Source organism: Cololabis saira, chromosome 5 (assembly GCF_033807715.1).
Source record: "Cololabis saira isolate AMF1-May2022 chromosome 5, fColSai1.1, whole genome shotgun sequence".
Taxonomy (NCBI): Eukaryota; Metazoa; Chordata; class Actinopteri; order Beloniformes; family Belonidae; genus Cololabis; species Cololabis saira.
Window position 1 is genome coordinate 45834733 of NC_084591.1, and position 12137 is coordinate 45846869.

The 12137-nt window shown below is 40.9% G+C and overlaps 1 protein-coding gene across 1 annotated transcript in view; it reads right to left on the reverse strand.

Moving 5' to 3' along the window:
• Positions 1–1158: 1158 nt before the first annotated feature.
• The window catches only part of lamb4 (laminin, beta 4), a 64007-nt gene continuing 53028 nt past the window's right edge, over positions 1159–12137 (reverse strand). The window contains exons 28-34 of the mRNA XM_061722272.1: positions 7968–8120; positions 7430–7574; positions 5993–6200; positions 5726–5861; positions 5475–5642; positions 4117–4273; positions 1159–2861 (exon numbers count right to left, since the gene is read on the reverse strand). Coding sequence (XP_061578256.1) covers positions 2722–2861; positions 4117–4273; positions 5475–5642; positions 5726–5861; positions 5993–6200; positions 7430–7574; positions 7968–8120 — 1107 coding nt within the window. The 3' untranslated portion in view covers positions 1159–2721. The remainder of the gene's footprint in view (positions 2862–4116; positions 4274–5474; positions 5643–5725; positions 5862–5992; positions 6201–7429; positions 7575–7967; positions 8121–12137) is intronic.

The following is a 12137-nucleotide window of genomic DNA, read 5'->3' on the forward strand; positions in this document are numbered from 1 at the left end:
GTGTGTGTGTGTGTGTGTGTGTGTGTGTGTGTTGAGGGAAAACCTATTACAGTTTTTCACAATTGCTAACACACGTTTTTCACAACCTAACGGCATTCTCAAAACTGCACACACAAAACTGAAAACATCACACACAAAATGCTAAACCCTGTCACTTCTTCTCCAGGAAGACTCTTTTCCATCAAATCTCTTAACTGTTCCCAAAATGGAGCTCATGTTTTCATTTGGTACACACAGCCATATTTTCAAATGATACACACATACCATTCATTTGGTACACACAACTAAGCATTTACTGCACACACACCAAGCATTCACAGCACAATGAAGTGCAAAACTGAAAACACAATCATAGAAATGGAACACACATGGATGTCAATGACTATTGAGAATAATCAATTTATCTTTTTGGAAGATTACTGTGTAGGCCTACTTTTGTCATAGTCAAACATAAAACAGCACAAACATATGCAGCCAAAAAATGTTTTATTTATTTTTCTTTTATACATTTTTGGACGTAAATGTACTGTGAACTGGCCTGCTCAAACCCCCCCTCCATCATGCCTCTGGTTTCTATCTGGCCAGAGGGCCTCCTCCACCTTGTTCTTCTCCTCTTCCTCTTCCTCTCCCTCCTCCTCCTCCTGCTCCTCCTCCTCCACCTTGATCTTCTCCTTGTCCTCCGCCTCCTTCTCTCTGTCTACCTACTCCTCTATGTCGTCCTCCTCTCACTCTCAACCCTCTTCTTCTCTGGTTCTCCATTGTTCACCAAACTAAACATTGCTCTCAAGGCCCTTTGATAGTGCAGTCCTGATTGCAAATGGCTCACCAGACGTGGATGTTTTGAGATTTGACTATGTGTGTGTTGTAGATTGATGCTTTGTGATTTTATGTGAGAAGTGTGTGCAACGACTGAACACTGAGTGTAGTGTTTTGACAACAAGGTTGTGTGAAATTGACAACAGAGTGTAAAGAAGGAAAGTCAGAGTCTAATGCAGATAAGGGAGTGTGATGTAGTGTAAATTGTGTTGATTGATTAGGTACTTAAAGTGATGGTTGTGCAAATTGTGCCAAGTTTTCGTTTTTTGTGTGTTAACAATTGTGAAAAACTGTAAAGTTACTAAGAATAAGACTTGAGAGATGAGCCAGATGTCAGTAGATTTAATTAAACAGTTACAGTTACAGTTGCAGTTACAGTTACAGTTACAAATGGGTCAGAACATACATCAGGCGTCTCAATGCAGGAATGACAGTGAACAAAGGAAGCATCATTTTGATGATTTTAAAGCATAAATGATTCATCCCTACTATTCTGGTAGAAAAATCATCATGTCAATGCTAATCTTTTAGGGCCGGGACACACCAACCTGATAATTGAACGCTGTCGGACAGATGCTACATTACACTTGATCATGGCATCTGTTTTCTCCTTTTCATTTTTATTTTTATTTTTCCAACGAAATGAGGGCCTTTCTGCCCCCCTAAACGTGCCCCAAAGTGTCACCAAATTTTACACGCAAGCCAGGCCTGGTGAAAAATTTGATATTTAATGGTTTGCATTAATGGGCGTGGCCTAATGGCTCAACAGCGCCCCCTAGAAAACTTTGTGCCTCAAGCCCCACAATGCGGTTTGACGTACATGCACGAAAATCGGTACACATCTGTATCATGGGGCAACTTAAAGAAAAGTCTCTTGACGCCATGGCCGAAACCGAACAGGAAGTCAATTTATGCCACTTCTTCGGCCGTTAAAAGCCCGAACCGTAACGTGCACCCAGGTGTGTTATACATCAAAATGTGCGTCTCCATCCTGCAACGATGTGCATTACTTTTCTCAGTCAAAAGCGTTACCGTGGCGACGCTAAACGCCAAAAAGCAAACCCCCCCTTCATCTGATTGGTCCATATCTGATAGTTCCTACTTTCTGCCATAACCTTTGAATGGTTTGATATAGAGAGTCATGGGTGGTGTCATCGGACTCGGTTTTGACTCCTTCACCTTAATTGGCGCAAATTAGCCCCTGCCCCTTCTTCTAATTGGTCGATATTTGATAGTTCCTACTTTCTGCCATATTTTTTGAATGGTTTGACATAAAGAATCATGGGTGGTGTCATCAGACTTAGTTTTGAGTTCTTGATCTTTATGGGTGAAAATTGCACGCACGAGGGCCCGTTCATCGCTGCTTGCAGCTTTAATTAGCCATTGTATTTTCAATCCTTCTTGACTTCTATCAGACGTGAAAACACTGACTGATGACAGCTTTTTGGGCAACATGACAGATTAGCGTCATCTGCAGTTATGGGGATGCATTACGCGTCATGCACGCGCAGAACGGACGCTCCAGTTGTGGTCGCGTCGGTGTGTTCGGCTGTATTTTTTTGACTGACTCGGGCAGACGGGAGCCTTTCAGTCCGACTGCTTTTATGCCGATGGTCAGTGGTGGGTTGGTGTGTCCCGGCCCTTAGGGCCAAAGTGCACACTCTACTAGGGCCGAGGTTGAATCTGCTCCTCACATCAGTTTTTGTTTAATCACGTGGCCATGGCTACATTTTCCATCACAGTGTGTATATGAATGAACTTGGAGTTCTAATATGTTAAGTTAAGCTATCCTTTTTTTTTCTTTTAAAAAATGACAGACAATTCAAATTTGTGTTACAGTCATATATAAAGACTGAAGCTATATTCATGAAGAGTGCTGCTACATCAGGCAGCACTCTGCAGTATTTATGAGGTACAAGTGGCGTATGTTTCAGCTCGAGCGGCAATGTCCTTTCGGAGTGAATCCACTGTCTCCATCAACTCGGACACTTCAGTTGTCTTTTGTTTCTTCCTCTCAAGCAGCTGTTTTATCTTCGTCTCAACATCTGACAGACAGAGGTACAGGACAGTTATATCAACAACAGTTCAGTTAAATTATATTCATTTAACTTCTATTGCAGGGGTCGACAACCCAACATGTTGAAAGAGCCATATTGGACTAAAAACACAAAAAACAAATATGTCTGGAGCCGCAAAAAATTTGAAGTCTTGTATCAGAATGAAGGCAAATGGCGAAAGGCGAAATGTCGAGAAAAAAGTCGAAATGTTGAGAAAAAAAAGAAATGTTGAGAAAAAAGTGGAAATGTCGAGAAAAAAGTCAATATGTTGAGAAAAAAGTCAAAATGTTGAGAAAAAAGTTGAAATGTCAAGGAAATAGTCGAAAGTCGAGAAAAAACTCGAAATGTCGAGAAAAAAGTCAAAATGTTGAGAAAAAAGTCAAAATGTCGAGAAAAAAGTCGAAATGTCGAGATTAAAAAGGAAAGGAAAAAGGAAAAAAAAAAGAGGGAAACAAGGAAAAAAGAAGAAAAAAAAAGAAAAATAGAGAAAGAAGAAAAAAAAAGGTCAAACAGAAGAAAAAAAAAGAAAAATAGAGAAAGAAGTAAAAAAAATGTCAAACATTTTTGAAAAAGGTCCAGGGAGCCACTAGGGCGGCGATAGAGAGCCCCATGGCCGGGTTGCCAACATCTATTGCAATACAAGTTGTTTCAAGGTGCTTTCCAGAGACAGAGCATGACCTGACCAAATAAATAATGGCAGGAAAAACTACCCTAGTAGGAGAAAAATCTTAAGCCAAACAGTAGCAAAATCCCTTCCCCTTCAACCCTTTACAGGGCAAGTGACCATATTTGATCACTTCAGTAGAACTACAGGCTATGGTTATTACAAAAAAAGTTATAACGTTAATAGATGTCCTCTAATATTCTCCAATTACCTCCTGAAGTGGAAATTTCAAGTATTTTATTGACTGCCCTATAAAGGATTAAGAGGGGAAGAAATTGAGCAGGACCTGGATCATACGGGGGGGAGCTGTTAGATCTCAGAGATATCATTTAAAGAACTCCACATGTTGCCACTTTTCCACAATTCAAGTATTGTCAATGGTAAAACTACTTCAATCAGTCCACAGATGTGAGTGATAGCATTTTATTGGTAATTTCATAATTTAACTCATCTGTAGCCTACAGTATAAATATTACAAAGGAAAATAATGGAGCAAATGCCCTGTGATGGAATGGGGACCTGTCCATGGTGGGTGACAATAAATAGGAGTATGCGGATATAGATGGATAATAGTACAACCTTGTAGCTGTCTGAGTTTGTCTTCCACTTGTCTCTTTATGTCTTCTGCCTCCTTTAAGATCTTCTTTATACGTTCTGCAGCGTCACCCTGATCCAAGGTCTGATTCAAGTATTTTTGATTTAAATCCTCAAACTGCTTCACTACATCAACGAGCTCCTGTTGAAGAGACAGTAATGAGACATCAGAAACATTAAAACTGACACTGAGACATGCTGTGTTCAGTAGATACGGTATTAGGGTACACTCACACCAGCCAATCAAAACCATGCTTACGCACAGTACTGGAGTTGTAAAAAACAATCAGGGGGGGTGGTGGATTTGATCATATGGGGACAGATAATTTGTGCTGATTACAAATAATATAATATATTACAAATAATAGCAGTGACCAAAACACCTGCAGAAATACTGCAGGAATGACATAGCAGCAGTTAAATGCAGCCTTCTGTAAGCTTTAAATATCCACTGGGCTTACATCAAATACATCAAAACACAACAATAAAAAACACTTTTATGAACTTATCAATATGACTCTGTCCTTCACAGGATAAGTAAAATGGATCACTGCAAAAACTCACAATCTTAACAAGAATATTTGTCTTATTTCTAGTTAAAATGTCTCATTTTAGTAAAAAAAAATCTCATTACACTTAAAACAAGACTCATCACTGGAAAAAACAATAATTTTCACCTGTTTCAAGTAGATTTTCAATTAAAATAAGTAGGAAAATCTGCCAGTGGAACAAGATTTTTTTGCTTGTAATGAGAAGATAAATCTTGTCCCACTGGCAGATTTTTCTACTTATTTCAAGCGAAAATTTACTTGAAACAGGTGAAAATTGTCAAATAACAAGTTATTTATCTGGTGTTATTTTTCTGGTGATGACTTTAAATGTTGAAATAGCAGTAAAACCACATTCATTGATGAAATGACATAAGGGATGGAAAGGGGGGATGGCAGTTTTACAGGGGGGATGATTTGGACCGTTTTTATTTCAGGGGGGGATGTCATCCCCCCTCATCCCCCTCATCCCCCCTCATCCCCCTCATCCCCCCTCATCTCCCCTATACTCCAGTACTGATTACGCACACCACTGACGTCTACATGTAAGTCTGAATCAAGTTGCCTTCCGTTGGATATCAAAGACATTCCAGTCTAATGATTCATTTGCTCAGTGACTGTTTCGTTTCATGCTCAAACATAGTTTTCCTGGTTTACTTGTGCACTGCACAGTTGCGTATGGACAATGCCAGGCATGAAACGGCACAACTTGCACTCACAACACTGGTGTGAGTGCACCTTTAAAGTAAGAAAGAGGGGGAAAAAACTGCAAACATTGTCATGGTAAACATTTACCGCCTGTGTGTCTGCAGTGTCCCTTAAAGCAGAATCTGCACTCTGTCTGGCCTCTCTGGCCATCTCTCTGTTGTCCTGAGTTTTCTTTTTTACAGCATCAATGTTTTTCATCAGATCTTTAGACTGATTCCTCAGCTGCGCCTCAATGTTGTCCACTTTGGCCTCAACCTGGAACATGACAGAACAAACATGTACAGTAACCACATAAACAGGGATTGCTGAGCTGTAGTGTGAGACGTGAGATATTTCACCTCTTGGATTAGTCTTTGGGCCATGGTTTTGTCGTTGAAGGCTGTCTCTAAGTGGTCGTTGGCTTTGTTCTGAGCTTCATCTGCATCAATCAAGTTTCTGTTGATGTCTTCAACGTTAAGGTCTTTAGTCCGTGCCCTGCAAAGCATCAGCGTTAGACTCTTGAACAGAACAGGAGTGCATTCTCTCCTATCGTTGCTGAACAGGTCAGATGATCAAAGACATTCAAATGATAGAAAAGCCAGTTCTTCACGTCCGTCAATACCCACTTTAGATCTTGAGCTTCCTGCAGGAGCTTCTGGACAGTTTTGGCTTCATCCACCAGGTCATTCTGATTATTCTTGAATGGAGTAGAATTGCTCAGCAGATTATTGATGTCATTGAGCATTGAGCGGATCTCATCAGTTGAGCGTGGTAACTGGATCCTCAGGACAGCGTTGACAATTCTCTCAATGTCCTCTGGAGGAACACTTTCATCTGTTAGGATGGAAGCATAAGGATTATGATTTCCTTCAGACAGACACATCACTCAATGGCTTTTTTAAAGAACATCAGGTTTAGAAAGACAAACAATCAATCATTATATTGTCAAAATACTGCTGACTGTTTCCTGGATTTTTTTAATTATGAACTGGTTTGGTGTTAACTCAAAGGGTTAGCTTTGGGTGGCGCAGCTATAGTGCAGCCGCGTCACAGCTGAAAGGTCTTGGGTTCAATTCCTGCTGTGGGCGCTGAATGCGTGTTAAGTTCCCCCATGACTTCAGCGCCCACACCAGGGGTCGGCAACCCAACATGTTAAAGAGCCATATTGGACCAAAAACACAAAAAACAAATATGTCTGGAGCCGCAAAAAATGAAAAAGTCTTGTATAAGCCTTAGAATGAAGGCAACACATGCTGCATGTTTCTATATTAGTTATAACTGGGGGTAGATCTTTTTTTTCATTATGCACTTTGAGAAAAAAGGCGAAATGTCGAGAAAAAAGTCGAAATGTCAAGATTAATGTTGAAGTACAATCTTGATACAAAAGTCGAAATGTTGAGAAAAAAATCAAAATGTTGAGAAAAAAGTGCAAATATCAAGATTAAAAAGGAAAGGAAAAAGAAAAGAAAAAAAGAAGTAAAAAAAGAGAACAAAAGGAAAAAAGGAGGAAAAAAGAAGAAAAGAAAAAAAAAAGGAAAAAAGATAAAAAAAAGTAGAAAAAAAAAAAGGTGAAACATTTTTGAAAAAGCTCCAGGAGCCACTAGGGCAGCACTAAAGAGCCGCATGCGGCTCTAGAGCCGCGGGTTGCCGACCCCTGGCCCACACCATGGGTGGGGTTGGTGAAAGGATCTTTCTGTGTGGAGTTTGCATGTTCTCCCCGTGTTCCCTTGGGTAGCTAATGGGCTACCCTCACAAAAACATGCAACAGTCCTGGGCTATACATGCCCCCTCTGGCCAACCGGGGAACAGATGGGGTGGGGAGGATCCGGCCGGAATAACGTGATCCTTCCACGGGCTACGTCCGGCCGGAGAAACCCCACCCTGTCTGGTGAAAAGATGCTGCTCACTCCTCAAGTAAGGAGGAGACCTGATCTCAGTGCAGGAACTCCCAGGGTTGGTAGAGGGAGCAATGACTGACTGACTTAAGTAGGAGCACTGGGTGAAGAAAATGGGAAAAAAATCGGGATAGAAATATTAAGAAAAAAAAAAGTGTAAAGTCTGACCAGCAAGGTAGAGTTTGACTCGTTGGATGAGCTCCTTGGTCTTGTTTTTCTCCCTCTCATAGGATTCAGTGTTGTTGCTGATCCGCTCCTGCACATCCCTGGCTTTATCTCTGGTGTCCTGAGCCAGCTGTTTGGCATCTTCGATCTGACGTAGAAAAATGTGTTACAACCTTTTTTTTTCTCCATTCAAAAGTTTGTAGAGTGCAAAATCCATTAACATCACTGACAAAGAATGATGGGTTCAGCGCTAAGCTCCACTGCAAGCATCCTCACTTATTTGTACATATTTATCTACATTGGTCACTTGAACCATGTATATTTATTATTCTGCAGATTACAGTAATTAACATTTCAAACAGCACTGCATTAAATGTTATTACATTATTTTAAGCTTCCAAAATGAGCAGATCAAATAAAAACTTAAGAGGATACATTTCGATCTGTATTTCATAAAGGTGATTTGAGAGTGTTTCTCTCCAATATCTGAAGAGTCAGTTACAAATGAGCTGTCCTCCCTGTAGTCTCATTGTACTCCTACCTTCTTCATGGACTCCTCCAGTCTTGAGGGGAGTTCCTTGAGTTGCTTCGTTGATTCCTCTGCTGTTTGTGAAGCGTTCTGACTGACAGAGACAACTCCATCACACTTAGGACCTTGTGTCCCACCACATCTTGAACAGTCCTCTCCACAAACCTGCATCAGACCATAGACAACTTGATATTACTATCATCTAACCAAAAAGGTGTATTCAAGATTGTCTTGATCACTGTGCTTCAGACATGCCATTAAAGTTCTTTAAACTATAATACCTCAGAAAGCGACCTGGTGCTGAATTAGATGCCTGTTCAATAAATAACTCCCACTTGAAGAACATCTCTTGAAATAACAACACAATATATTTTTCCCTTAACTCGTTACAGAATCAATATCTGGATTCACTCATTTTGATGTGCGTGGTGGAGATCCTGTTGAAAATAATGTTTTCCTTAAAAAGATTTTGGAATTAATATTTTTCAGCTTCCAGCTTGGCAAAAATATATTGGCCGTGATGGTGTGTGTGGTTTTCATTTTTATTTTTTTCACTGTCTGTTCCCACCACCACCCCCTCACCTGGTTAGGGTGGGTGGCTGTTAATCTGCACTGCAAAAACTCCAAATCCTAACAAGAATATTTGTCTCATTTCTAGTTAAAATGTCTAATTTTTAGCAAAAAAAAAATCTCATTACACTTAAAACTGGAAATCACTGGAAAAAAACAAAATTTTTCACCTGTTTCAAGTAGATTTTCATTTAAAATAAGTAGAAAAATCTGCCAGTGGAACAAGATTTTTTGGCTTGTAATGAGAAGATAAATCTTGTTCCACTGGCAGATTTTTCTACTTATTTCAAGTGAAAATTTACTTGAAAAAGGTGAAAATTGTCAAAAAACAAGTTATTTATTTGGTGATGACTTTTGTTTTAAGTGTAATGAGATTTTCTGAATAAAAATGAGATATTTTAACTAGAAATAAGACAAATATTCCTGGTAAGATTTAGAGTTTTTGCGGTGTGGATCTCATGTCCTCTGGGGGCTTGAGGGTCCTGCACAGTATCTTAGCTGTTCCATCTTCCTATACTTCCTATAAATATCCATTTCCATCTGCTTGAGCCACTTCCAGTGATGACCACGGGCACTACTCTTGCCTTCACCTTCCAGGCTTTCTCCAGCTCTTCCTTGAGCCCATGGTATTCCCATCACCTTCTCGTGTTCCTTCTCCAGATAACGCAATCGTTGGGGATGGCTACATCAATCACAACAGCTTTTCTCCGCTGCCTATCCATTATCACAATGTCCGGATGGTTGGACACTATCATGCTGTCAGTTTGTATCTCTAAAGCCTGAATTAAGGTTCTGTGTTAAACCAACCCAGAGCCTACGCCGTTGCCGTGACGCTGTCGTGAACCCTTCAGACTTCTCCGTCACTCCATTTCTCTGCGGTGCAGTACCCCCCAGAGCACTAGTTGATACTTTGTTTAGTTTCTGGCTTTTCCGGTCACAGTGAATCAAAGAGATAAGGACAACTATTGTGCAAAAAACAAAAAAAACAAAAAAAAAAAATCACACACACACAAAGAAAAGAGAACTGAAAGTTCACTACTGCTTCACGAACCGGAACCGGAAATGCGTTTCTACCAAGCGAACCAATCACAGCCCTCTCAGTCTGCGTTGGGTCTGCGTCGCCTCGATGCGTAGTTACAATTTTTGGGAGTTGCACGTCGCCGCGTACCCTACTACGGCGTAGGCTCTGCGTCGATTTAATGAGGAACCATAATTCAGGATTAAAGGAGCTTGAGGCTGGATTGTGGCAAGATTTATGAAAAAAATTAATATACATTTTAAGTTTTCTAGTAATAATGTCAGATGAAGTGTTCCAAACCAAAAAGAATGTTTCCTCTAGTGTATCTCTTCGTTGCCTTGAACAGGCTGTGTGCTGCAAAATGTGCTGCAATTCAGTCCCGAATTTCCCGCGCTGTCCTGTGGATGTGACGTCACATGACGCTGCATACACGTTCTCCCCGTTCTCCCGTGCCGGCTTCACTGTTGGCTGCAGTACCCCCAACGGCCGTCGTGGTGAAGGGTGGCGCTAGAGAGTCTCATTTCTTTAAAGGAGCCTCAAGCTCCTTTAAGTCCCAAAGGGTACAGTAGCTCTTTCATTTTCCACCACATTGGGAAGTGTTTCCCATTGTGACCTAGAGGTCTCCAGTCCATCTTCTGCAAGTATTTTATTTTATAAAACAATAATAATAAATAATTTTTTTTAAAACAACCTCCCTGGTGGACTATTACGTGATCAACAAACCCCTCCCACGACCCGCCACCCCGTTCTGTTTACATCAGACCTGACCATTCTGACCGTTCAGCGGTTAAGACTACTTTACTTTCAGAGGCGAGTTTTTCACGGGGCAGCTTGACACTCATTCAACGTAAAAGGGGCACACGACACGCTGGATCCGTGTGTTAAACGCGGGGTATTCGCCAATGTAAATGATTAGAGCCTTTGTGCTGTCCTTTGGTCCAGCCCTTTACAGCCATTGGTAGGTCTTGTTCACATCTGCACCTTTAGCTATCTGTCAGTGGTACAGCCCATGCAGGGGTTTTCCCTCACATGATGGGTCGTACAAATCCTTTATCTACACTCTTTCCATTGCCTGAGAACCTCCATACATTTTCCTGGTGTATTCGTGGAGCTTGGATGTTTCATCTTGTACAATAATATACAATAGTGTAATAGTGGCCCTGATACTCACTAGTAGGGTTGCCAACATTCAGATTTGCAAATGAGGGACACCTCCCGGCTGCCCGCCTGGGCGGGCGGCCGAAAGATTTTGGGGTTTTTGGGGGTCAAAAACGCATAAATAACAGCATTTTGGCACAATACCTATAACAGACTATACAAACACATTAGGCTACTGTATTACACTAAATACACTTACAGTAACAAGATTGTAATAACAACTCATGATCAGTTTGATCAGTTTTGTATTTGAGGTATACATGTGAGACACTTATAGTTCAAGTATGTATTTATTTTTGGCACAATGTGCAAAATAAGAAGATGACAAATGTCTCATTTTTTTGTGTTTTAACAGTTTAAAACAATGTAAACAGTGTAACAGTAATTAAATCGTAGGCCCACTAGTGCAACCATGTTGTGCAAACAGTTTTAGGTTATTGCCTAGCCTACTTATTTGAAACTTACTAACTTTACAGTAACTTAACATTTCTTATTTTTCCAACAAAAAAAGTGCAAAATCAGAATTGCAAAATCTTCTGAACAACAAATCAACAAGGTGCAATATATAACACTGAAAGCAAACACACACACACACACACACACACACACACACACAAAACAGCACCGCGGACAGTGTCTGCCTTCTCCCTATCTCTGTCTCTCCTTAAGACTTAAGTGTCCATCATTGGGAAGCAGGGGTGTCTGTGACAGATTGGTCCTGACTGATTGAGAAGAAATAAAAAGAAGAACAGACAGACTAGGACAGACTAATTAGGAGAGTGTAAAGACTATAGGCTAGATATATAAGACTAGATGTGAATATTGGCACGCGTTTCACTTCCTCACAAACCAACGCAGCACACCCACATCGCGCGCGCACGCCCATACACACACACAGAGACTGAATCACACGCACATAAGCACGTGAGCACTGCATACTGAGCGGTCCTAGTAGTGCCCTTAGGATTCAGCTGGCCAGACAGGCAGGCAGACAGACACACAATGCGCGGCGCACAAAGAGAAAAAATATATGCATCCTCCCTTTACCCGTGCGGCCGCTGCGGCGGGACAAAGAGCGTCCCGTGCGGGATGCGCTTATTTTGGCTCAAATGGGTGATGTCCCGCCTAAATCGGGACGGTTGGCAACCCTACTCACTAGCCCTTGGACTCCCACATTGCGTTTAGCATGTAGCCTCTGGATACTGAATTTTGTGTGATATATACCAGTATTTTACACATAGAAATTGATACTTTATTTCTTTTTTCCACAATACCTGGTTTTAATCATTTCAGCATGAATGCTCACTTTAACATTTGCATTTTCAATGAGATGCTGTCACAACATATTGCCCCAAAATCTAGTTTCCACATTTATACTGGGATCCTCTCCTAATAAAAGGGAAAGGGAATTTTGCTTCTTATCCAGTTAGGGTTTA